This window comes from Pimephales promelas, chromosome 8 (genome assembly GCF_988280905.1).
Source record: "Pimephales promelas chromosome 8, fPimPro1.hap1.1, whole genome shotgun sequence".
Classification (NCBI taxonomy): Eukaryota; Metazoa; Chordata; class Actinopteri; order Cypriniformes; family Leuciscidae; genus Pimephales; species Pimephales promelas.
Genome location: NC_142776.1, coordinates 1,406,290 through 1,434,134, shown reverse-complemented (window position 1 = coordinate 1,434,134; position 27,845 = coordinate 1,406,290). Strand labels below are relative to the sequence as shown.

General features: G+C 38.8%; 2 protein-coding genes across 3 annotated transcripts in view; both read right to left on the bottom strand.

Moving 5' to 3' along the window:
- Window positions 1-416: 416 nt before the first annotated feature.
- sowahcb (sosondowah ankyrin repeat domain family Cb) lies at window positions 417-2,681 on the bottom strand. Its single transcript, XM_039656458.2, has one exon. The coding sequence runs from the start codon at window positions 2,546-2,548 to the stop codon at window positions 1,100-1,102; it is 1,449 nt and encodes a 482-aa protein (XP_039512392.2). The 5' UTR covers window positions 2,549-2,681; the 3' UTR covers window positions 417-1,099.
- A 2,460-nt stretch (window positions 2,682-5,141) lies between these two features.
- Window positions 5,142-27,845, bottom strand: part of mbd5 (methyl-CpG binding domain protein 5) — a 32,796-nt gene continuing 10,092 nt past the window's right edge. For both annotated transcript variants that reach the window (XM_039656531.2, XM_039656532.2), the window contains exons 5-11: window positions 25,860-26,446; window positions 21,643-22,945; window positions 15,465-15,724; window positions 12,901-13,827; window positions 11,657-11,730; window positions 8,977-9,052; window positions 5,142-8,889 (exon numbers count right to left, since the gene is read on the bottom strand). In XM_039656531.2, coding sequence (XP_039512465.2) covers window positions 8,830-8,889; window positions 8,977-9,052; window positions 11,657-11,730; window positions 12,901-13,827; window positions 15,465-15,724; window positions 21,643-22,945; window positions 25,860-26,446 — 3,287 coding nt within the window. In that variant the 3' untranslated portion in view covers window positions 5,142-8,829. The remainder of the gene's footprint in view (window positions 8,890-8,976; window positions 9,053-11,656; window positions 11,731-12,900; window positions 13,828-15,464; window positions 15,725-21,642; window positions 22,946-25,859; window positions 26,447-27,845) is intronic.

The window sequence follows — 27,845 nt, the reverse complement described above, 5'->3', positions numbered from 1 at the left end:
ATAAACATTCAAGTTTTAAGGCTGCTAGTTATATTTAAATGAGAAATAAAGCTTTCTGGGCATGGCACTGAAAGTGCAGTAAATATAATACTTTTTGATTTGATTCAATATCGGGTTTTATTAACATATTACAAAAATATTAAAGGTCTGTCTGGTGGGTTGATGAGGTTTCAAAACTATTTCCTGTGAAAATCCCTATATATCACAAATTACTTGTGATATATAACCTCCATACACAAATACATAAGGACATAATAGACACGTAACAATTTTACATTAATTCAAGACACTTAACAGTAGTGCTACTCTTCTAATGAAGTTGGGGGCTATTTTACAAGAAATCAAATTTTTTTATTAATTCCCAGTCAGTAATTGTATCCCTTAAATATCCCTTGTATCCCTTGTTTCCCTCTTTGATCACCAAAACTACATATTTAACCTTTTTTCCTTAAAATATCTTGAATGTAACTTGACACCCTTGCCTCATTTTTTAGTATCTGTGGTTCTATGAATATGCAAATGAGCCCCGCCTCCACTCACTCCACTGAGATCCACTGGTTGACGATCACACGTTGATCTGATTGGTTACAAGGTGGTTTGTGACGTCAGAAACACCAGCGATTTTTGAGACTGTCTTTCACTGCAGTTTTAAGGAGGAAATACTCAGCAATGCTGTCCACTTATCAACTTACACAGCATATTAAAAACACTACACAGACACAAACAACGTTAAACTCTGGATTTTCACCACACCGGGACTTTTAACAAAAGTCAAGATGGAAATCATAATGCTTTGGAAAACTATTTTGAAAGCATCACAATAAATTGTGCAAAACAGGAGATAAAAACAAAACAAAACAAACCAGTGAGCAAAGGCGGTTCTTGACTCAATTTTTAACGACCCTTTATGCATAAAAGTTTCTGAAATGTCTTTGCATAGTACTCGTTTAATTTCGTAATTTCTAGTGAAAAAGAATGTTTATGAGCTGCATAATTCATAAAATTGAATCAAATCAAAATAAACAAACTAAATCCATAAAGTCCCATGATGATAGATGAAGTCTATATAATGAAGCGCATATAAACCCTTCTCCCAGTGTCACCCAAAGAGATTTGATTTGGGTCTTGAGAGGTTTGAAGGCTCTTCTGCCGCATCTTTCTCAAATCGATCCATGAGAGAAGTGCTGTGCACGATCTGCGACCGCAGGCGGATTTTATTCAGACTGGGTCTCATTTTACTAAACGAAGATTTCCTGCGAAGAGAAGATTTCCTGGTCACGCCGCTACTTTCCTCTTCGCTACTGTTGTGGTTTTGTGTTTTCAAAGGTCTGAAGTTGGACTGAATAACCCTCGATAATCTCCAGCGACTCGCGTCTCCAACATCCACATGATCCGCGTCAGATTCAACGCCCGCGCCCACGATGTCAAGAATGTTCCGCGCGATGTCGCTCTTTAAATACTGACACGCTTTTCTCCCGTTGTAATCGCGAGCTTCCACGTCGGCGTCAAACGCGCCGACTAGCAACTTCACGACCTCGAGATGATTATGCATCACGGCTAAATGTAAAGGTGTGTATCCGGCGCTGGACCGCGCGTTGACGTTGAGCGCGATGCCATTTTCTTTCGCAAAGTTGACTAGCATTACGATCAGCTCGTGTTTCCCGAGCTTTGACGCCCAGTGTAAACAAGTGAATCCCGTAATAAAGTCTTTCCTAGTAATGAGGCTGGGATCCCTGAGGAGAAGCCCATGAAGACTGTCCCAGTGTCCGTCAGACGCGCTCATCATCCAGTCGTGCTCCAGCGGCTCCAGCGTCAACGACGCGGGTTCATAATCGGCGTCAGGACGCGGAGGCTCGCGACACCTTCCCGGGAGATAAACGGAGCTTCTCGGACGAACCTGAGGCGAACTGTCAATCAAACCCTGAGAGAAATGTTTACGGTTGAAATCGTCGGTTAAACGGTTTTCTTTTCCAGGCTCTGAATCGCCTTTCACTTCATTTCCCAAACTAACGTTAGTTCCCTCAGATTGTTTCTTCTGTTGTTCTTCATCTTCAATCTCTGGTCGATTTATTTTCAGACTTAAACCAGTGTTATCCTCATTCGTGCTACTGTTTTTATTCCCCATGTCAGATTCTGTCGCTCTCTGTGAAAACTTGACTGAATGATCTGGGTGACCAGTTCCGTAACCCGAGCCAGGTAAAGACGTTAACATTAACATTCCTTCTTTTCCTCCACTTTTGCTGACACAGGCCTCGTGTTCTTCTTCTCGGGATTTGAGCTCATTCATTCTGTCACTCTCGTTTGAACGCCTGAATTTCTTTTTGAGGCAAACGTATTTCTCTCCGTTTTCCTCTTTAACGTAAGCCACGCTATCTACGTACCGTTTAAAGGCTTCCTTCGCCGCTTGTTTTATCGCAGGATCTTTGGGGATTGTAGCTCGAAAATGATTCGTTAAATCAGCGTTCTTCACGCGTCCTCCGTTCTCCTTTATGAAATATAAAACCGCTTCTTGGTTGCATTCGGTCGCCATGGTGTGTATTCTATTCATCAAGCGAAACACTGCCTCTGTAAATCAACAATCACGGACTATTTAACAATACATCAATAGATATCCAGGTAAACAGGGAATGCTGCCCAGTTAATCTCCTTGATGCTCTTTATCCCCGCCCGCACTCACTCACTCGGGCTGGTGTTCTCCGTGCCTCCTGCGGGTGGCGCTGTTCATCAGCCTCCTCTCATCTGTAGTGAAAACCAATGGATTTACGAATGTGTGACCCTGGACCACTAAACCAGTCACATGGGTAAATAAATAAAAAAATAAAAAACTTTCCATTGATGTGTGGTTTGTTAGGATACAATATTTGGCCGAGAAACTATTTGAAAATCTGGAATCTGAGGGTGCCAAAAAAAAAACAAAAACAAAAAAAACAACAACAAAAAAAACCCTGAAGATTCGCTCACTAACATAACGTCAAATGTTATATTTACGGTAAGAAATGTACAAAAAATCCTAATGGAAAATTATCTTTACTAATGATATCCTAATGATTTTTGGCATTAAATAAAAACCAATAGCCTTTTTTAACCCATACAATGTATTGTTGTCTATTGCCACACATACCCGTGCGAGTCGTGACTGGTTTTGAGATCCAGGCAGGGTCACATGTTAAGCCATGACTTTTGACTTTTATTCATTCCCAGGAAATGAATTTGTGACATCAACTAGCCTATTCAGTTGTCAGTAGTTAAAATGTTAATTCAACAGTGATGTCATCACTCTCAAAAATTGATGATTCATGATATCAATAATTAAAATTGAACTGGTAAAATTTTTTTTATTTTTGATAGGCTATCCAGAATTTATATCCTGGGAATGGCAATAGGCAAGCTGGATATGAATTTGTAATATTAAGAATTACATTTTCAACTAGTAAAAACTATAATTCTTGATATCTGTAATTGTATTTTCACTAGTTAAATATTCACAAAGGCTGCCATTCAAATTCAATTGTTGATGGAATCAAGAATTAATTTCTAAGTTGAAATTCCAATTTCACATTTCAGAAATTCAAGTAAAAATGTTAATTTATGATATCAATAATTACTATGAAATCAAGAATTCAATTGTCACTATTTGAGATGTTAATTTCTGATATCTGTAAATTTATTTCAACATGTTACATTTGTTATTTCTGATATCTGTAAATGTATTTTTTATAACACAAATGACACAAAAAAAAACGGAACATTTTTACTAGTAGCAATTCAACTGTTGATATCAAGAACAGATATTTTGCACTAGTAACCACGTAATTATCAAAGATTATGATTTTTTACTTTCCGGAATTGCATTTCTGAAACATGAAATTTCAACTATAAGAAAGCAATTCAGTAGAGATCAGTAACTGAGTTTGAATGCAAAGGCAGCCAATGGTGAAAATACAGTTGCAGATATCAAGAATTAGTTTATAGTTGAAATTTAGTTCTTGCTATCAAGAATTCGTATTTCTGCATGTGATGATGTCCTTGTTGATATCAAGAATTAGCATTATAACTAGTGAAAATTGAATGGTTTATCAATGATTCGTATCCTGGGAATGAATAGAAGTCGAATCAGCTTGACAGGGATGTGTGTTCATGAAAGATGCCTAATAAGTTTAAAGAATGGGACTCAACTTTCAGTCACAGAATAAAAATTAAGAAAGGTAACAAACTTAATTTCACAATTCTGACCCTTTCCCCCCCTGGCAATTCCACAAAACGCACAATTCTGAGGAAAAAATTAAGAATCGCAAAACCAGACTTGGTAAAAGAAAAAGTCAGAATCGTGAGATATAAACTCACAGCCAGCAAAGAAATAGATTTATACTCATTAGGAAAATATTAATTATATATATATAAATATAAATAAATAAATAAATATATATATATATATATATATATACACACACACACACACACACATGAAACTCGAAAAATGTGAGTATCGTGCAAAAGTTTATTTATAATTTTTTAAAAATGTTTTATATAGTAATTATAACATTTTTATAATTTAAAAAAAGTATATATATAATTTTGATGATTGTGGCTTAAAAAAATCACTTAAAATCAATAAAAAAAAAAGGATTTTTGTTGTCGACCCTCTGAAAAGTACAATCATTCATATAGTTATATATACTAAATATATTAGTTCACCTTTTAATTTAAAGAAATACTGAAATACTTTATTACTGAAATACATGAACTTTTGCACGATATTCTAATTTTTCGAGTTTCACCTGTACGTTCATATTAGGAAAGCTGGTGTCCGCCATTGAATGAAAAAAGATTTTTTTTTGCAATTGTGAGTTTACATCTAAACAAGATTTAAAGAAAGGAAAATCACAATGAACCACCGAGTTAAAATTGTGAGAAATTGTGAGTTACAAAAATGTCTGACATTTCCTCGCAATTTCTAGTTTTACATACATTAATTAGACAAATGTGCATGTGTAATAATAACATTTAAAAGCATTTAATTGCTAAACCATTGCGACAGAATTAAACGGAAGTTAAGGTTAAATTTAAAAATGGTATTAAAACTTAAATTTAACAAGACAAAACAAACAGACTTTCTATTATTACTGAAGATCCGACGCCAGTTTAGTGACCAGGTTTTAATTGAAACATTGGTGCAACATCATTTCAATGTCACATCACAGCATGACCTGTAATGTTCACAATATTTACAAAACTGCTGTTTAGGACATCTTTAAAAAAAATCAATTGAAACAATAAGAAATTATGGACTTTAACAAACTAAACCTAACAGCCACATCAAAGCTATCAGAAACAAACATAATCAAGTGCACAACATACTTTACAAAGTCGACTGCTGTAAAGTACATACCGGTGAGAAAATATATACTCAGATACGCATCGGGGGAAATATTGACATCAGAGAGGTTCGTAATACCAGTCGGATACCAATGAGAAAATAGCAAGCAAAGACGACAAAATAAAAATGTTCACACACACACACTCGCGCACACACACACGCACACACGGAGGAAATGAAAGAATATGATTGGAGAATAGAAATGGAAAGGTAGGGCAACACTGACCACATGAACACAAAATGTATTTTGACCTTGAACAGTAAGACTTTGAACACAGAGCCGCATCATTGCACTGACAACAGAGTCGACTTCACCAGCAGACACACACACACACACACACACCGTCCGTCTGATCATGGGCTTCAATGATTTCACCTCTGGATATTCGCATTGATATAGTTTTCAGATCCACTGCATGGAAATATTGCACTTAATTTTGTAGTGAACGTTCTGTGTAGACCGAATCCGAGAAGAGGAAACGGTCCAAACCTGGAGTTTAATCCGCCCGAGATTAGAGTTCAAAATGCAAACTGATGAGAGACAGCAATGTGCTGTAAAATCCTACACACATCTATAGAGTTTACACACAAAAAATAATTTAATAAGCTCTTCATATTGAGTTAGTGTTACTGGCAGATTACATAAAACCTGTCCTGACCCCAATGGTGACCTCTGACCTCCTCTATTCTATGACCCCACAGTGCTGAACCCTTCTGATGGTGTTTTCATGAAAGCGTCACAGACACAAACTACATTTCGTGAATCTGAATGATATCGGGACTGTCCTGAGTCGGTATGAGATTCACAAATCTGCCTTTCGTTAATGTAGTAATAACACATTATTACAAGACCGGGTCACGTTAAAGATGCACTCAGGGATGTTCGGATGTTGGCTGGGCGATATGTACACGTTCTCGGACTGACTGTAACGAAAGCCTGTTTCTACCACAGAATAAAAAAAAAAAAGTCAAAATTCGTACCTTTTTCTCAGAATTGCGAAATATAAACCTACAATTGCGTTCGAAAAAAAGTCAGAACTGCGACTATCTCGCAATCGAAATAGTCAGAATTGTGAAACAAAGAAATTTTTAGATGTAAACGTATTCATAATTGAGTTTATATCTCAGAATTACGAGAATTCTGACTTTATAACTCAGGAATTAAATAAATTAAATTAAATCAATTATAAAATTAAATCAATATAAACTCATAATACGGAGGAAAAAGTCAGAAGTGCGAGTTTACATCTCAAAATGACGGCTTTCTTAGAATTACAACTTTATAACTTGCAATTGAAATTCTGAGATATAAACTCGCAACTGCAAGAAAAAAGTCCTGATTGCGAGTTTATATCTCAGAATTATAACTATTTCTCTTGTAATTCTGACTTTATAACTCACAAATTAAATTAATTAAGAACTCTGATATAAACTTGCAATTGCGAGAAAAAAGTCAGAATTGCGAGTTTATATAAGAATTGCGAATATCTTGCTATTTACTCATTGATTGCAATTCTGATATGAACTCTCAATTATGATTTTAATCTTAAAATATCTTTAATCTTTAAATATAAGATAGAAATTCATAATTGAGAGTTAATATCAGAATTGTGTGACTATTTATCGCAATTCTAACTTGATTGCAACTTTCTCATAATTACGACTTTCTCAAAATTGCCGCAATTGCCAGACAAAACAATCTCAGAATTATGACTATTAATCTTGCAATTTGGACTTTATATAAGACTTGATCCATTAATACGATCGCTTTCCTTTCTCTTGTTGTCCTATTGTTAGTTTCAATGCTTTGAAATTCTGAGATATAAACTCGCAACTGCGAGAAAAAAGTCCTGATTACGAGTTTATTTCCGATTTTATATCTCAGAATCATAACTATTTCTCTTGTAATTCTGATTTTATAACTCACAAATTAAATTAATTAAGAACTCTGAGATATACACTTGCAGTTGCGAGAAAAAAGTCAGAATTGCGAGTTTACATAAGAATTGCGAATATCTTGCAATTTACGCATTTGAACTAAAGTCAGAAATGAGTGATATAAAGCCAAAATTGAGAGGAAAAGACACAATTTTAAGATATAAAGTCATAATTGAGAGTTGAATATCACAATTGTGACTATTTATCGCAATTCTGACTTTATAACTCAATTACAACTTTCTTAGAATTACGAATTTCTCAAAATTGCCAGAAAAAACAATTTCAGAATTATGACTATTAATCTTGCAATTCGGACTATATTGTAATATATCAAACTAATATATTATTCGTTTCACTGCTTCATGCTCTTCTCAAGTCAATTTGGATAAAAGTGTCTGCTAAATGATTAAATGTAAATGTTACTGAATTGAGAGAAAGTCGCAATTACCTTTTAAATAGTTTTATTCTGTGGCAGAAACAAGCTGATCCCCGTTATCTCGATATCCCAAAGGCGGATGTTTTCGGTTCCTGAAGTTCGTGAGATGAAGTGAGCGTTTCATTACACTACTGATCAGACTGGAGGCCGAGTGGACGATAACATGATCCTCTACTGTTCATTTCTTAACCAGTGAAACGTCAAGGAGAGAGTGCATTATGAAAGGCAAAATAAAGTAAAATAATACTGAAGGGTACGCGTCTACACGTGTATAAGGCTTTACCGAGCATGTGCCGTATTATTGCCAAGATTTACTGAACATGTCAGGGAGTTTCATACATCATGTCTAACACACATTATAAGGCCGACGTTTTCCTCCGTTGGCCATAACAGTATGAAACCAGTGTTTCGTTGAGGTGAACTAACTCAAACAAATATGACAAACGAAAATAAAGACAGAACGATTCTAAACGTATGAGTATATTAGTGTTTAGTGCTGGAAGACCTGAACTATATAAAGAAGCCCGCAAGTCAAACTCACAACTAGCCCATTGAGCTGGTGAAGTCCACTCCGACACACACACACACACACACACACTCAAAATACAACTCAAACTGAAGCTTAGAAAAGTCTCAGATTGACTCTTATTCATTGTAATGTCACAGGGCCTTATGGGCCGCTGAGACATTTCCGCTTTGTGTTTTGTACAGCTGAAGATAAAGTGTGCATCGAGTTGGCTTGTACATGTCATTATCCTACAGTATTTACACTTCTTCCCATGTTTTTCCCATGAAACTTCTGTATTGTCTATATACACATTGAAAACATATCAGAAATATTTGGACTGTCTTGTGTTCTTAAATGCAGTATTTTGTGTTTTTTTTTGTTGTTGTTTTTTTTGCTTTTTCGATATTTTTCCTTGTACACTAGAAAAAAATAGTTCTTCAGCAAGTTGTCTTTGCTGCCTTTTCTAATTGGCTGATCCAGCACCTGTCAGTCACAGGGTGTGGGCGGGGCCACGATGAGCGTCTGCTAGTGTGTAGCACCACGATGAGAGAGAGACACCGATCGCTGCTGTTATCTGGAGATTTTCCTCCTCTTGGGTTTGGGCAGTTTGACTTGACGATCCTGGTGAACCTGCAGGTTGACAGACAACAGATTGACTCAGCCAATCAGGTGTGAGAATCTCCATGTGACGTGTGTGTGTGTGTGTGTGTCACTCACAGTTCCAGACATCTTGTCCAACTCACTCATGGCCTCATGAATCGCAGCTTCTAGATGATGATTCAGCTTTCCCGCCCTGCGAGAGAGACCGACACGAGACGCTTCAGTACAAGTGACACGTCTTTAAAGTCACCATAAGTCAAAATATTTTTTTAATGTAATATTGCAGTTTATTCTATATGAATTGTCGGTGCACATAATTGTTTGAATAAGTTCCTCTTGCAGCATATCATCTCTGATGATGTGGGCGTGGCTATAACCTGTCACTCACATGAGATCAGCCAGAATAGAGGGTACGCGCGTGACATCACCATCGGCCTGCAGTTCCTCACAGTGAGTGGCAAAAAGACTGAGCGGCTGTATTTGTTATCAGCGTGAATGCGGCGAAAAACAAACACAACACATATAAAGTGGGAAAGAGCTTGGCGATTAACTGTACAACTAGATTTGACCAAAAAAAAAAAAAAAAAAAATCTATAGACTGCTATAGAAGAACGAGCAAATGGCTCGAAACAACTAGACTCCAGTCAGCGAAAGGTGGATTATCATTTTGTGTCAATATGCTGAATTTAGCGGTAAAACCATACCTATATATTTTGTATTGTTATATATATTAACTACTCATCGATTAAATATGTATCATTGCATATTCAACTGTGAGTGCGGAGACCAGTCTATGGCAGAGACGCTCTGCGTGAGTGGCATTTACGACAGTGAGGTACCCCACAGTGACTCTAGGGGTCGCTGTTTGACAAAAACAGAATTCCTGCATAGTGTGCCTTTAACCTCTTAACTGTCGCCCCCCCATTTTTTGAATAGACATGGAAATGCTCATTTCAAACTTAAATGGTTGTAATTCAAGAATGCTTTGGAATATAGACATATGATTGGTCTCGTTTTAAAGAAGACATTTGGCAGCTTTTTCTCGAAGTAAAATAAATTAGGAAAGTGAAACAGAAAAAAAGTTATAGAAGTTTGAGTTTATAGAAATGTACAATGTAAAAAAAATAATTATTCATATTTTATACAAAATATATATTTTCAAAACCTGGGCTACTCTAAAACTGCAGAAAAATCAAAGCCAAAAATCTGAACAAGTTGTGTTTCAAATTTTAGGTTGATATCTCAAAAAATGAGCTTTCAGTGAGATTTAGTTTGGGTGCAGTACCAAACTTTTTCACTAGGGCACAACCAGACTCCATTACTGCCCATATAAGGGCGTCTCCATTTCCATATGTGTTTTGAGTGATCTGAACCATCATTTTCACAAATTTCACACAATTTATGAAGTAGAAATCCTATTCAGAAGTAGTATGGGTAGTTTGGCAGATTTTGATATGAATTCAACCTCTAGGAATCACATACAAAGCACACGCATGCGCGTTATAGCTTATTGCCATAACACAAATGGTGAATCTATTTTTTTTTCGTAATATTTAAAACATTTTCAGACCTTCTTTTCTAAAATAATTGAATGGATGCTATCTTTTGAACTCTTGGCATGAAAACAAACTGAGGTTTCTAAGTTTTTTTCATGATTTTTCATGTTCATTGCTATTTCAAAATAAAGGTCTAAACACGCTTTCTGAGTATGAAAATATTCTTGTTGCAAATTGATAAATTACGGCTCGTGTGTAAATTATTTTGAAAATCAGTCACCAAATATGGAATATTTTCAAATGATATATAGTTTGTCAATATTACTTAAGGTCTTTTCTAAGATATTATTGTTTTAAAAATATAGTGGCAGGCTACAGTTAAGCCTGGAACACACCAAGCTGTTTTTGTGCACCGGCCGACTAAGTCTTCTCAGTGTGGTCCTCATCAGCTTTTTTCTGGCCGATTCGACATGTTGAATCGGCGTTGGGCCGTCGGTGAAAGAGCGAACTTTAATTGGCTGTTCAGTTTAGTGAACGAGTCAGTGCATGAGAATAAATAGCAAAACAGCGAGGAAAGAAGTAAAAACGGTACCGAGAGAAGGCTGTTCTAATGTTACGTCATCTTACACGAGTGTTCTAGCTGGCAGCTGGGGTGGTGATGGCGCAGTGGAAAAGACACATGCCTTTGGTGTGAGAGACCCGGGTTCGAATCCACTGTGAGACACCAATGTGTCCCTGAGCAAGACACTTAACCCCTAGTTGCTCCAGAGGCGTGCGACCTCTGACATATGAAGAGTTCAGATGCAAAAGCCTCTAAGTGCCATTTGAAATTTTCTTCTAGAATGATCATTTTTATCAAACTTGTATATTTAAGTTCATTGATTTCACTTAAATGGCAATGATAATTACCTAATAATTGTTATTTAAGTAAACTTACTGAACTTAAATATACAAGTTTGATAAAAATCATCATTAAAGAAGAAAATTTCAAATGGCATTTAGAGGCTTTTGCATCTGAACTCTTCATATATAGCAATTGTAAGTCGCTTTGGATAAAAGCGTCAGCTAAATGAATGAATGTAAATGTAAAATGCAGTGGCCTGTAGTTCTCTCGGTGTGTTCAAGTGCAGCTTCACCCCGACGTGAGGCGACAACACAGTCGGCTTTCATCAGCGCTACTTCGCTAGTGTCGGCTTGGTGTGTTCCAGCCGTCGGACACAACATTAAACATTCTCACTTGTAGATGTGTACCAGCGTTTGAGGGGTTTAGGATCCCAATGTTACAGAGATGCAACACTTACTTTCTGTTTTTTTTGCTGGCTCGGTCCAGCACCTGAAGGTCTTGTGTTAGTGTTTTCAGCTGCTCTGGCTCCACCTGAGAAGAGTTCACACAGCAGGAGATCGGTCACTGCAACTCCACATACACATCTTTATAGTAGTACAAATTTACTACCCAACATTTGAAACTTGATGGCTTTGGATGGCTGTGTTTCTGTAAATTTAACTTATGCGCACAGTTGGAATATCGCATAAAACATGCGCGAAAAAAGCAGCGTTTCCATCACGCGTGTTCAAGAGAACAAAATCATCACTTCCTGGGAAATTGGCGCAAATTATCAGAAATAAAACAAAGTTTCTGCAATCTTTCTCTTTCTCCCTCCGTCATAAACGAGTGTGTGTCGAGCGTCAGACGAAACAGTAAACCTTGACGTGTGTGTGAGACGCTTCTGGAGGGAATTACACCCAATCATTCTGATCACACACACTTTCAGAAACACCAAACCAAAATTAGAGACGCTGCGACGCCATTGGTCCACTGGTTACTCCATGTTATCCAATCACAGCCTGAGGGAAAGTCACACGAGTTTATTGTTGCACATCAAAGGATTTATTCAGTAAATGTGTTTCCGTCGCATCATTTTTGAGATTGGATTGTTGTGCACGAGGCATTTATTCGGTAAATGTGTTTTCATTGCAGTTTATGCACGTCTTATCAGATAAAAAAATGGATGGATATGTAGCTACTGACAGGATTGATTCATCATCAATTCCTCTGAAAGAAATCTCACTGAGATGCTCAATGAAACCGGAAACCACTTAACTTTTTATCAAACTTATGATTTAATACTGTTTGTTTCTGTGAATAGTGTTATGTAGGGCATTGTGCAGTACCTAAATGTTTGTAGTTTGTGCTGTGTCATGGTGTTGTATAATATGTTGTCATGGAGATTTGTTTCTATCTAATGACGTTGTTTTGCTTGGTTTCTTGTGATTTGTTTAATCCTGCTATCCGTCTCACTGAATCTTACCTGGTATGTGTTACTGTTTTGTTAACCTGCAATAAAAAAAAAAAATCCTGCTATCCGACCCCGTCTTGACTAGGTCTCACTTGTAAAAGAGGTTTTAACCTCAATGTGACTTTCCTAGTTAAATAAAGGTCAAGAAAGAAGAAGAAGCGGAAATGAAATCTTCTTGCTCTACAGAAAAAAGGCATATGACGTTTCCTTAACATTTCCACACCTTCAAAGGGACGGGTTACTCTTACCTTGGCCTGTTCAGACAGTTGCATGCTGGGATTGTGTCCATGCTCCTCTCTCATCAGCTTGTTAGGCCAGGCGGGGAAGCCTTTAATGGGCCAGACCAGTTCCCCCACGTGTAAGGCCCGGGGCCTGTAGTGCATCAGATCAGCCGAGGGCGAGTCGGGGTGCCGGAGCTCCTCCTCGCTGCTGAGACTCTTGGTGTCCGAGGGGCTTGGCGCACAGTGTCCGTTAAAGTGCCCGTTGAAGTGAGCGTAGTCTTTGAGCAGCGGCCCTTCGAGGCTCGTGGAGGAACCGGGCGACTGGTCATCGTCGTATCCGCCGCGAGCCATCGTGCCGTTCACCTGCTCTCTCGCGCGCTGGTTAAACCGTTCGTGGGGTTCGTGAGTCTCCGTCGGACAGTCCACGATGGGTTTCCTCTCGGATTTGCTGTGCACGTGTGTGGAGCACTCCAGGAACTCCTCGCCTCTCCAGTGCGCGTGATTGGACTCGTCCCAGTGCGGGCGGGGCGAGCGGAAATACTCGTGCGCGTCCGAGCCGTCGGGCGTGTTCTTCTCGCGCGTGTGGTTGTGCTGCAGCCGGTTGCGCTGGATGTGGGAGAGCGTCTCGTTGGCCTCGGAGCTGCGCGGCGCGTGGATGACGGCGTTGACGGCGTGAGGTAGGCTGAGCGGCTGGCCGATGGAGGCGGTGAAGGCACTCATGGCGCTGAGCGCGGGGACGGGGCTCGCCTGCGTGCTGACGCTCATGCCGGTGGTGATGGTCACGTGCATGCCTTTGCCGGCGGCGTCCACCACCGCTCTGTAGATCGCGTCCACCGACTCCACCGATCCTCCCGCCATGGAAGCGTCGTGACCCTGCAGCTTCTGCTCTCGGTACATGCCCGCGTCTCCAGAGTGAGATGTCATTCCTGGCTGGGCGCCGTCAGGCATGCACCCCTGAACAAACGGCAAAAACATGTCATTTAGGCTACGTTTACACCACAGACTGTTCAAAAAGATGGACGACGCCCCTTCGCTCTCTTACATTGGGGAAAAGGGCAGCCGCTAAAGTCCTAATATGGCACTGATTCTGTCTGACGTTTTCTGTCATTATAAGCCTTGTTCACACAACATGATTTTAAAACGTCGGGCTGAACTGTGCGGTTCACACTACATGACTTGCTCTCTGTGAAATCAGGAGTGTTTAAGTTGTTCACACCACACGACACAACGTGATTGATCCACAACAGGAGGTAACTCACTACACGAGCTGACAACGCACTACATAGAGATACAACCACGATCGGATGATAAGAGCATGTCATGTGTGACTCAATGAGAGCTGTTTCAGTACTATGGTACGGTCTAAATCATGAAAATAATCAAATAAATAACGAGTTGACAACAACGATTCTATCTGGTCTACAAACCACGTTTTGTCACGAAAAACCACGCAATAAAACGAACCAGAAATGACGCGAAACTGCAGAGAAGAACACAACACGCGAATATGGACGTCAGACAGAAACTAGTGCTAAACACTGTTTGCGCGACGATCTGCTCTGAGAAAAAATAAAAATGCAAAAAAGAAAAGAAAAAGTAAGATTTACCTGGCGTCCTCAACGCATGCGTTGCTCTGATTGGCTGTACTCATGACATCACTGAGTTTGAGTCGCGCGACGGCTCTGGATATCGAGCAGGATAGATATTTTTCTGGGCTCGGCGATGCGTCTGCGTTGTTGGCTCTTTCATACTAACAGATTGTAGTGTGAACTTGGCTTTAGGTAGTTTTCACGCATAATCGCTTTTCAGCGCGTTTATGAAATCAGGAGTGTTTAAGTTGTTTAGCTGTTCTGTTAGGCGTTAACTTAACGTTATTTCTGTATATGTATATATAAATATATGACTTACATCAACCCCGTCCCTAAACCTAACCGTCACTGGGGTTAATGGCAATTATGACTGTTCCCTTTCCATCCTAGGGAAAAAAAAGATCGCTCCCCAGATGTAGATCTATATTTGGCTTCGTTTTGCTCAGACATTTGACGGCGTGTACACACACGCGGAATCACTCGTTCATTAATGGCGTAGACATACACGCGGATAGCTCAAAATGCGTAGAGATAACATGTATGTTTACGCAAGTCATGATGTCATGTTGCGATGCCAGAGTTTCTGCTAGAAAAAAATGGTGGCTTTGACCGGCAGAGTTTTCGTTTTACGGACATTTTGCTAATATGCCGGTCAAATATCGCCTCTTCATTAGTCAAGTTGAGGAAAACTGGAGGCAGGCTGTGTCACTTAAAAAATTAAATAATCAGGCTGTATAGAACGCAACATGTTTATTAGCCTAACTTTCAAATAGACGGAAAAAAACATGGACGTCCGATTTTTTTAAGCTTCTTTTTTTTACCACACACACGTTCCTGCAGACATTTTTCCAAGCAAGCAAAATAAAGCAAAAAAAGCAAAACGTACTGTGTGCATGCATTTGCACAATAATGCAATATGCACAATAATCGGATTATGACTGACAGTCTGAACGTAACCTTAGAGCATGCTAGCTATGTGTGCATTCTGATGATGTGAGTCACCTGATAATCCTGGTACCGGCAAGGCAAGCTGTTGGAGTTGGGAACGTTATTGTCCGTGAAAGGAGCTGTTGCGAAGGAATGCCCCTGGTTGGGATATGTGGAGACCCCGTGCATGCCCTGCAGTGATGGGTGCAGCTGCTGCTGATGGTGTTGGTGATGGTGGTGGTGTTGATGGTGTTGATATATGTGCCCACCGGCGGCCATGACACCACCCATCTGAGGAGAGTTTCCTATACTGCAGCTCAGCGATGCAGGGTCACCTGTGGACAAAGCAGGAGACAGTCACCACATATTACTATACTCCATTAACTTAGTAAATAGTAAATAAAATATGCAAAAGTTGGAGGAACTAAAAATATATTAACTCGGAAAAACAATAAATTGATTGGCAGCCCTGGTTACGCATGCACACTGTTTGAAAAGTACTAGTGTGAAAGAAGCAGTGACTGATAGATGTGTAACGAGACCCTCATGTCACGATTCGATATATATCACGAAACTGAACTCACGATACCATATTATCGCAAAGACATATGATAAAAGTTTAACAAAGAATGTACTATTCATTAAATGCTAAATTTGGTATTATTGTGCGTGTAAGTGAATAGTTTTGGACTTGGTGCTGAAACCCAGTGCAGGACAATAGAGACACCACAATAACAATATTCATGATTCTGAAGCTGAAAATACAGAAAAAAAAATGCTTTACTCTGTCATGGACTATATAGTTAAAATAAATGTAGGACACTTTTGACTGACAACAATATATTTGGCATTATCTGTACCCACAAATATCCCTCACAGCATTATTGTACATTATATTCAACATTATATAGTAGTTTATAGGGCTGTCAAACGATCAATCGTGATTAATCGCATCCAAAATAAAAGTTTGTGTTAATATAATATATGTGAGTAAGTTGTGTATCATTATTTTCATATATATATATATATATATGAAGAGTTCAGATGCAAAAGCCTTTAAGTGCCATTTGAAATTTTCTTCTAGAATGATCATTTTTATCAAACTTGTATATTTAAGTTCAATGATTTCACAATGGCAATGATAATTACATATTAATTGTTATTTAAGTGAAATTACTGAACTTAAATATACAAGTTTGATAAAAATCATCATTAAAGAAGAAAATTTCAAATGGCATTTAATCAAACTTGTATATTTAAGTTCAGTAATTTCACTTAAATAACAATTAATAGGTAATTATCATTGCCATTTAAGTGAAATCACTGAACTTAAATATACAAGCTTGATAAAAATAATCATTCTAGAAGAAAATTTCAAATGGCACTTAGAGGCTTTTGCATCTGAACTCTTCATATATATATATATATATATACACACACACACATATACACACATGCTTGTATATATTTAATTCACCCCAAAAATATCCCATAATGTTCTCATAAGGCTTAACCCATTCTAATTATACAGGACTTTCTTCTTTAAGAGTTGTATAAACAATCACCACTTTGACTTTGGGCTTCAAAAATGCTCTTCAGAAACACTACGGGTGACGTCACACACACTCCGTCCATATTTCTTTACAGTCTATGGCTAAAACTGGTGTATATTCAACATGATACACACATCCCACCCACAGAAATTGTCAGAAACGCATATGTATCCACTGTTCATCACACACTTTACAGGACTCCATTACTAAACAGGCAGTCATTGAATAATTCACATGATCTATCTAATAAAAATACAAGCCTCGTGTTTCTGCTTTGGGCTCCAACCCTCATCAAACACACCTGAACAAGCTAATCGAGGCCTTCGGGAGGACCAGAAAGCGAATCTGCAAATGCAATGTTCGTCTTTTAAAAAACCTGAGGGACGAATATTTGAAGTTTAGTAAAAGCGACATGTTTATCGCAAGTGTATGCGTAGTTTGCGGAGCGACAGAACGGCGTGTAAACCCTGAGCTGGCTGATGTGATGTCATGCACATTATTGTGCTGGTTTTAAAGGTTGCACGACCTCCTCCAATACATTCACAGCACATGGAGTGAGATTAAATGCATGTGCTGAATAACAGTCGTGTTGCATAATGAATGCGGTGTGTGGTGTCACAGAATGACGGCCCTGTGCGGACAGTGTGTATGATCTACTGGGGAGGTTGCCATGGAGACAGCAGTGCGATGATTGGTAGTGGTATGATTCTCACACACACACACATGACTGAACAGGTCAGGGAGGAAGATGTGTGCATTATAACAGGAGTATTTGTAAGTGCAGGTGCTCATGCTAACACTGGATCTGTGCTGTTACATGCATGCAATGAGGATAAAACTTCCTTTTTGATGTCTTTTAGTCCAACAAATCTTTGAATTTGGATTGCAAGTGTCCCTATAGTGACTGTTTATGAATCATAACCTCACCTGCCTGACAGTCATCTTCCCTCCAATGTAAGATTGAGTTAATGAACAACATCGGACCAAAAGACGCTGCTTCATATCGACCGAAACCGCTCGAATGTTTCACGACACTTGATCACTTCTTGATCAGATAATAAGAAAGCTGGGATTAGATTATCCCGCTTATGATTTAAGTGAAATTAAATAAATCACAGAAAAGGCCCTTTTTCTCCCTCATTTAGTGCAATTGTAAGAACAAACATGGTGGCCTTATGAATTTAAGCAGTCATTTAGCAGATGATTTTATTATTTAGAAACAAACTTTGTATTGAATATTGTCACTTCTTAAAAGTGTTTGTTAGAGACAACACAAAAGCGGAGTGACTATATTCTCTATATCACACAGCTCCAGAAACTCACTAAGACTACATTAAAAAAAAAAAAATTTTAATGATTTTTTTAAAAAAAAGATTTTTTTCCCTATGTCCACATGCCCCACAAAAAATAAATAAAATAAAAACAGTTATTGGTTTTTTCAAAAAAATTGAAATCACCAAAAATGGTGTCCTCAATCCCTCACCCTCATGTCGTTTCAAATCCAAAAGACTTTCGTTCTTTTGATTTCGAAACACAATTAAAGATATTTTTCCAGAAGTCTGTTCACCCAAAACATCACAGCGTTCATAAAAAGGTGTTAAAATAAATCCATATGATTGGAGCGGTTTAATATTCTGAAGAGCCGTGATGCGACAAATAAAGCGATCGAGTCTCACTCTCTCCAGAAGACTTGGATTAAACCACTCGATTCATGGATTTATGAACGTTAGTTTTGGGTGAACGGACTTTCAAAGGAGGGAGAGAAATTGCTGAGATTTCATTAGAAATATCTTCATTTCTATTCTGAAAATGAACAAAAGTCTTTTGGATTGGGAACAACATGAGGGTGAGCAAATGATGACAGAATTAAACATTTTGGAGTTTCATTTTCAAGTCACATTGGCCAGAGTTTCCCCTGCGTCATCCATCAAGATGATAGACAGGTTCGCTCCATGAGCTTATTGTGGCTTGTACAGTGTCACGACATAAACACTATACAAAAGTTATAATGCAGTTAGTAGGAAGAAAGGCTTGCAATGCACTGAGAAGAGCAATTACCTAAACATCATAAGATGAGGAGGTGCTCTTTTGGTTGAACTGTGATAACTAATGTGCTCACTCACAGAATCAGACACTCCTGGTTCCCACGGCTCGGTTAACGTCAAATTCAAGGACCTTTCAAGGACCCTCCAGGTCCAATACCGTCAAATTCAAGGACTTAAATAATATGGGGACACATTTCAAGTGAGAGCCAGCTTACATCGTTCCAGCCTATTTTTGCAATGTCACGGTGCGTCTGTGAAACGTTGAGGTACCATCGTAATAGTTTCGTGCACGTGTGAACATCACAGCAACGTACAACACAAAGTACCTTGCGTGGGAAACACTTAATGCAATGCGTAAATGAGTCTAACTAACGTAAATCAAGCAAGTAGAGCCCGACCGATAAAGGATTTAAGGCCGATACAAATACTTTTTGGTTTTAAAATCCGATATATCGGCCGATATTTAAAAAAAAAAATATATATATATATATATATATATATTTCAGAAACGCACAACAAAACATTAACAGATTTCCCTAACATTAGTTATTTGTAGTTATATATGAGTTTTAACTAAAATAATATAATAATACATTTTAAAAAGAAGAGCAGACTGATGATAGTGGCATTAGCTAGCTTTATGTTTAGGTAAAGAGTTATAGAGGGGCGTAAGTGACATTTTGGGCGAATATGAGTTCTTTATATCAAAATAAAGGTCTTGATGAGCTCTATCCAATGGTGCCAAAATACCTATCTGAGATCAAACTGTATTGAATAAAGCAACAAAAAGGCGCATCTGACGTATTTGACTTTTTGTTTTTTTTGAAAATGTTTTAGAACTTGTTCATTGTGTTAATATGGCATACATTTTTTACTTAAATACTCATTTCATGCAAGTATGCCTTTGGTTGCAATGTTTGTTATTTAAGGTTAATAATACAGGTGATTGAAGTGTGGACAAAATTTTGTTTTGTCTCTCCTGTAAAGTTTGTTAAAAGCCACTTACGCCCTTCTGGCTCCAAGCCCAAGTTCAAGAAAAATTACAGACTTAAAAATAGACTCAAAAAAGTACAAGTACACGAAAAAACTACTTAATTACAGTAACGTGAGTGGTTGTAATTCGTTACTTCCACCTCTGAGTGATTGGCGTGTTCACATTTGCCTAAACGAACTGAACCAAGGGAGAAAACGCTCCTAGTTCTGAAACAAATGCTCAGGTGTGGAAGCTACGGAGGCGTATTGCATTCACTTGAGAAAAAAAAAAAAATCTACTCTGTTTTTCTGAATTCACGAGTTAATTTTTCATGAGAAAAAAATAATTTGCTCTGTTTTTCTGAATTAATGAGTTAATTTTTCATGAGAAAAAAAATATTTTGCTCTGTTTTTCTGAATTAACGAGTTAATTTTTCATGGAATTTTTTTTTTGCTCTGTTTTTCTGAATTAACGAGTTAATTCAGAAAAAACTGAGCAAAAACTTTTTTTCTCACGAAAAATTAACTCATTGATTCAGAAAAACAGAGAAAAAAATATTTTCTCATGAAAAATTAACTCATTAATTCAGAAAAACAGAGAAAAAATTTTTTTCTCATGAAAAATTAACTCATTAATTCAGAAAAACAGAGCAAAAAAAAAATTTCCCATGAAAAATTAACTCGTTAATTCAGAAAAACAGAGCAAAAAAAAAATTTTCTCATGAAAAATTTACTCATTAATTCAGAAAAACAGAGAAAAATTTTTTTTTCTCATGAAAAATTAACTCATTAATTCAGAAAAACAGAGCAATTTTTTTTCTCATGAAAAATTAACTCATTAATTCAGAAAAACAGGGTAGATTTTTTTTCTTCAAGTGAATGCAATACGCCTCCATAGGAAGCACCTTTGATTGATTGATTGATTGAAAATGTATTAATCCCGGTAGGGAAACTGGTTTGCCACCAACCGTACAACCATAAACACAGTACACAACTAACGGACAAATAAATAAATAAATATGCATTAAAAGAATGACAAAAACCTGATTATAAGACACAACTAAAAGAAATATTCAATTTCACAGTGCACTATTAAACACTAACTTAATAATTAACATCACCATATGAGATTTCTCAATTTTCTATTACGGTTCTCATGCTGCGTTCACGTGCTATGGAAAATAGGATATTTTCCACTTGTGAATTGGTAATTAACAGTGTGTTGCGTTCAAGTGCTTTTGTTGTCGTAATGTGGTAAAAAGATGGAGATCCAGACCTGTTATTTAGCTAAAACTGTTTTAGATTGCTTAAGTCATCTGCTACAGCAAGAAAACGATTTATCAAAACTCAAAAGGTAAATAATATGCTGTATATTTTCTAGATCATGAATACATAGTATTTATTTTACCATTCACGAGTCTCGCGGTGCTCTCCGCCATTTTGAAAAGTTCAAAGGTTATCTCATCTCGGCAACTCGTCCATCAAAATATTAGGAGTTGCCAAGTGGAAAATGCCACATGAGGGGGTGTTCATGTGCATTTTCCACGTCGGCTTTTGGCATTTACCATAATTAGCATAGCACATGAACGCAGCATCAATACTAATGCAAAGGTAGCAGCATGCAAACTAGGGGTGGGTGAGAATTTGGTGCAACAAAACATCACTGCAGGACGTTCTCCTTACCTGTGTCAGTCATGGGTTGTGAGCAGCAGGCGTCACTGCCGCTGGGTAGCATACAGCCAACGTTTGGCTGAACGCGCTGCTGAAAGTGAGCGCTCGCGTGTCCCATCACGTGGTTCCCGAGAGGAACTTGTCCGCTTTGGTTCACGGGTCCACAGTTTCCCATCTGGTTGACCCTGCCCGAATACTGGCCCTGGGTCTCCATCATGGCGTCGGCAGGGCCGTGCAGTCGCTGCTGAACCTGCGCGTTCTGAGAGGTCACGACCCCCTCGGGGAAGTGCACGCGCCCCGGACTCACCAGCCCCGGGGTTCGGCTCCCCCTGCCCATGTGCGAGCTGTGGTTGCTCAGAGACTGGAGCAGCTGAGCCATCGACGTGTTGGATGGCATTCGAGAGGTTTTCCGCATCTGCTCGGCGGATGGCGTTCTCATGCCGGTCATGTTGAAGAAATTCTCGTGGTTGGTCGCGTTCGGGGGATGTTTACGCTTGCGGAGAGGGTCGCGTTGCTGTGCCATTAGCTTATCTCGAAGCGCCGCGCGCCCACTCTGGGCTTCGCTAGGTATAACCATCCCAGGGTTTGGTGGCAACATGTGTGTTTCAACGGCTCTGTTGGCTTCACCCGCGCTGAGAGGGCACGTGCCACCGGCTCCTCCGATCTTGTTTTGATTTGCTAGCTGTGCTTTGGCGGCGGCTGAGAGGAGACTGCTGGCGGGGAACGAGGCAGCGTTGTGTTGGTTAAGGATCTGGTTCAGTGGCATTCCCAAAAGGCCCGGGTGCTCCTTTTCCTTCGAGGGGGGGTACATGGGGTTGTGCTGACTGCTCATCCCTGCCAGCAACTGGGTTGGGATTTCTTTGTACTGGTGGATACCGTCCGGTTTGCCAGATGGGCTTGAAGGCAGAGCCGGTCGCGGGGAACCCATCGAGGACCGCGGCGAGCGTGGCGGGACCTTTATCGTGCCGCACGGGGGAACGGCGAAGCTTCCTTGCTCGGATGAGGTTGACGAGGAACGGGAACGTTGTGGAGACGCTTCGATCCGGCTCAAAGCCGGCCCGGACATGTGCACGGGAGAAGTGACGGGCGACGGGGAGATCGATGTGGCTGTGCCGTGCGAATTCCTCGTCATGTGACCGACCGGTTTCACCGTGGGTAAAGGCAGGTTGCTCGGCAATGGGACGATTGCAGGAGGGATGTTTACATTCATCATTGGTACCTGAGAGTGGGCGTTGGGTTGGAAAGTGGGATTGGGTTTACTAGGGATGGGATCCAGGATGCCAAGAGGGTCTTTTTCGGAGCTCACTTGTTTATTCTGCAAGGAAAAGGGAGTAGACGATTACCATTAGTCCATACTGTATGTGAATGATACATGTGATTGGCCAGTTTGTTGTGATTGTTTCAGTTCATCATTGAATTGAATAAACTAATATTTAAAGGTAGAGCGCGACCGATAAAGGATTTTCAAGACCGATACCGATACAAATATTTGTTGGTTTTAAAATCCGATATATCGGCCGATATTTTTATTTCAGAAACGAGGAACAAAACTATAACGGATTTCCCTAACATTAGTTATTTGTAGTTATTAATGAGTTTTAACTAAAATAATATGATAACGCTTTTTAAAAAAGAAACTTGTTTCTTTTATTGTCACAACAGAACAGACTGATGATAGTGACATTAGCTATAGCTTTGTGGATCGCTAGTCTATGATGAGCCAAAATTTAGCAATGGATAACGTCATACTGCAAATTGTAAAACGTACATTTTCAATATAACAGGCCGAGGAGAGATGATACGTCTCATTGCTATAACTGTCACGCGATATTAAAGAAATACTTCAGTCACATCGTCAAGAGTTAAAAGGACAGTCAGTCAACGACACTGTAACAACGTAACGTAACTCGTGACCAACTTAACGTGTGTTGCCAACAGGAACGGTGTAGAGTGCCCTCTGGTGGACAAACTATACAACACTCATGACATGGTTCAAGCATGTTTCATCTGTTTTTATTTTATTTGTGAAATATTCATTTATCGGCCATTATAACTGCCGATACCGATAGTTTGTAACTTACCTAATATCGGCCTGCCGATATATCGGTCTGGCTCTATTTAAAGGCGTTAGAGTAGCGTCTGGGCATGCAGGGTGTGCACATGCAAATGGGCCCGGGCCAATTGGGGGCCTTCCGCTCATTAGAACAAAGGGAATGTATTAATTTGTGGCTACAATAAATATTTTTTTCTATGCATGTCATGTGCAGTAATTTCTCATTTCTCTGTAATTTCTTGTGTGTATTTGATATTTTTGGCACCCCGCGACTGCCGTGGAACTACACCGTCGTTTTTTTTTAATGACGCTTCATAGTAGCACCAAATTAAAAAATGAAAACAATGTGTGAGAGGTTATTTTTGCTTTAGCGGAGCACTCATTTTTTTAAACTGAAGCTAATAAAAAAAAATTCAGAGCACCATATAAAAAATAAATAAAATATCTTTTTAATTGAGAGAATGCTCGAAGCCGTTAATTAAACACCAAGGTCATCGTGGATGTTTTTGCCAAAAGAAAGGCCTGGAAAATCCAACTAAAATTAATGAGTGTTAATTTGTGCGTTTACATTTCTGGCTGCCGTGTCAAGATCGTTTGTATGCATGCAATAGTTTATCCCTAACAAATGTGGGCAATTTATTTTTTTAAAAATACTTCCCTTGATCTGAGCGGTACAAGACTTGGCTACTTTTCCTAAGTTTGCCTCCTGGACACACACAATTTTTTGACTACAATGTTAAGTGAGTGAAAAAAAATTACTCCTTAATCTTGTATTTGGGTCAAAAATGGGCACCCATAGAAATGAATGGGAAAAACTGTAATTTAGAGCATTCTAATATAAGACACCAGGTGACGGCAAAGTCACTTCATCTTTAGGTTTAGCTCTAAGAACTTAATGGAATGATATTTTAATGTAGTTAAAAAAATAAAACATAAAAATAAGCATAATTTACATGGAAATATAGTACTTTTTGAAGTAAATAAATTTAAAAATACCCCCAAAATAAAATTAAAAAAACACCATAAACGGATAGACAAAACTTTATCAAAGACAGTGATATAACATTTATAATAAATAAAAATTAGGATCACACCTGCGTCCTCTGTGCCCACATTACAGGATTAAGGGCTATAAAGTGAATACAGCTACTATTGACACTGGCTGAGCCTTGGTTATGTTAGACTATTTTGCTATTAATCCATTCTGGTTGTGAAAAGTTGTTGGGTTGGCCCTGGGTAGAGTTTTTTATGGTATTGTTTGGTATGATATTATTATTTTTTTTTTTTTGCTACAGTGAACATCTATAGACCATTTCACAAGATGTAAACAACACTGGTCCAGAAGCACTTCCTGTTTCAGTTTTTTAACACTACATAAAAGCTGGGATAAAATACAACCAACAGAACATATAAAACTGAAACAAAAAGTTAAACACACATCTTTAAGAAGTTTTCTTTACATGTGAAATAAAGCACAAACTGAAACAGAAGGTGTTTCTGGACCAGTCTTGTTTACATCTTGTGAAATGGTCTATAAATGTCTCTTCGATGTACTTGGAGGGCGGGGTTAGGGGGCCAACAAACATATTTTTGCATACGGGCCCGGGATTGACACTGGTGTTAACTGTAATCTTATGCTGCAAAATGATAACTTACAAAAGGATTATATTATTCACAATTAATAATGAATGAAGCAGACAAAAAAATTGTATGACAAAGCCTAAAAACTGGCAATTAATCGACATAACCACAATGGGCTCTATGCACGGTGGTATTTCCGACGAAGGTGTAAGGATGCTCGATAACTTCCGCCGATCGTAGAGTGAAATATGTATTTTATACTCCATGGTTATACTAAAGAAACGTTAGTCACAAAAACAGATAAAACAGACACCCCTCGTTGTGTTTATGCTTCTTTTTAAAATTATATTAAATAAACATAACTATACATAAAATTACATCTAAACGTATGAAAGTTTCGTTTCAAGGACAGTTAATTTTGAAGACTCTGCCATAATCCCGTTTTCCTCGGTTTTCCTCCGCTTTAATCTCCACAACCGGAAACTGACGAGCATCCTTACGTCAAATGCGGAACTTATGCGTGCCCACTATTTTTTAGACAATTAATCGTCAGCTAAATTTCCCAAGAGGCAGGAGGGTGTTTCTCGGAGCTCACCTGTTTGTTCTGCAGGGAACAGGGGGCCGACGGAGCCTTGTGGTGAAACACCGTTCTGCTCGAGTCCATGCCGGGCGGGTAGTTGCACATGGGCTTTTTCATAACGGGGCTCTTGTTTGGGACTGGCGGCGACAGAGGCATGTTAGTCCTTCCAGCCATTACGCATGATGACTGCGTGACGGGCGAGCCGTGCATCATGACCCCGGGAGAAGACAAAGGGATTCGGCTGTTGCTGTGGATTGCACTTGGACTACCGGTTCCCTGGAAGCCGCAGGGGTTGCTCCGCAAATACGCGTCGGGACTGCCAATAGCGTCTGTTCTTGGGGACAGAGAACCGTCCCCGAAGGCTTGCGAAGGAGGGCTCAGCATGACTCTGCGGTACGGAGACTTGGGCCCCGGGTCCCCGCTGGCCAGTCTCTGTCGGGAGAACGGAGGGAAAGCGTCCTGCGGGACACAGCGATCCGGAGAGAAGTGCCGCTGCCCCGCCGCCATCATCACCTTATACGGGATCTTACATTCGGGCTGGCCCTCGTGGGTTTTATTCCTTATTGCTCGAGGCTGTGCGGTCGAGGTCATGGAGGTCACACCTGCAGGAAGACACAGAGTCGCTGTCAATCATTTAGTGTGCAACTGTTTACTACCGGGTGAGGCTATATGAACCCCTAGGAGTTTGTGCAAGATAATACAGGGTGAAACTCGAAAAGTTAGAATATCGTGCAAAAGTTCAACTTAAAAGGTGAAACTAATATTTTATATAGACTCATTACATGCAAAGTGAGATATTTCAGGCCTTTATTTGTTATATTTTTGATTATGGCTTAGAGCTTATGAAAGTCAAAATTAGAATATTGTGAAAAGGTTTTCATAAGCTGTAAGCCACGATCATCAAAATTATTATTATTGATATAATAAATATAATTTATTTCAGTAATTCACCTTTTAAGTTGAATTACTGAAATGAATGAACTTTTGCACCATATTCAAATTTTTCGAGTTTCACCTGTAATGGCTGTAAAAACGGGCTTTAATTAGAATTGTAAATAGCAGCCATTGGTTGTTATTTACGATAAACTGTGAAATTCTGTGACATTTACTATATTTATCAAAATGTTAGAATTACTTAAACCCCGTAAAATCACTATAAACACTGAGGAAAAAACATGCACACGATTAAAAAGGAGGAAATAATTCATTCATTCAAAAAAGGTGCTTGTTCAGATACGTTCATATTAAAGCGCCCCAATAATGCCATTTTAACCCTAAAGCCGTATTCTGGACAAATGTGGGCAAAATAGTTTTGATTTATTTTTAAAAAAATACTTTTTTTTGACTCAATTCTACAATGTTAAGTGGGTGAAAAAAAAACTTAATCTTGTATTTAGGTCAAACATGGGCACCCATAGAAATGAATAGGAAAAACTATAATTTAGAGCATTCTAAAATGAGACACCAGGTGACAGCAAAGTCACTTCATCTTTAGGTTTTAGCTCTAAGAACTTAGTGGAATGATATTTTAATGTAGTTAAAAAAAATGAAACATAAAAATAAGCATAATTTACATAGAAAATATGGTACTTTGAAGTAAATAAATTTAAAAATACCCCCAAAATAAAGAGTCCTCTGTGCCCACATTTGTCCACAATGACAGGATTAAGAGCCATAAAATTAATACGGTTTGAGGGTTAAAGGTTCATAGTTTTGTTTTTGAATCTTCTACAATAGGTTTACATGCATCCAAAAATCAAGGATTCAGTCTCTCTAAACCCCGCCTTTCTGAGATCTGCTCTCCTCTGATTGGCTGTGATTGGTCGACTGCTTACAGCGCGTGTCAGAAACGCAACACCAAATTAGTTACAAACCTACTTTGCAACTAATTTCAGGCAGTTGCTTTCATTGGGAGACAAAAACTCAATTTACCTGCACTCTGACCTTTGAAACTCTGCAGATGTTTTATGCACACGAACAGCTTTATTACACACTACATTA

What these genes read in the sequence shown, in the direction of transcription:
- sowahcb (XM_039656458.2), bottom strand. Translation starts at nt 2,548, where the DNA reads ATGAATAGAATACACACCATGGCGACCGAATGCAACCAAGAAGCGGTT.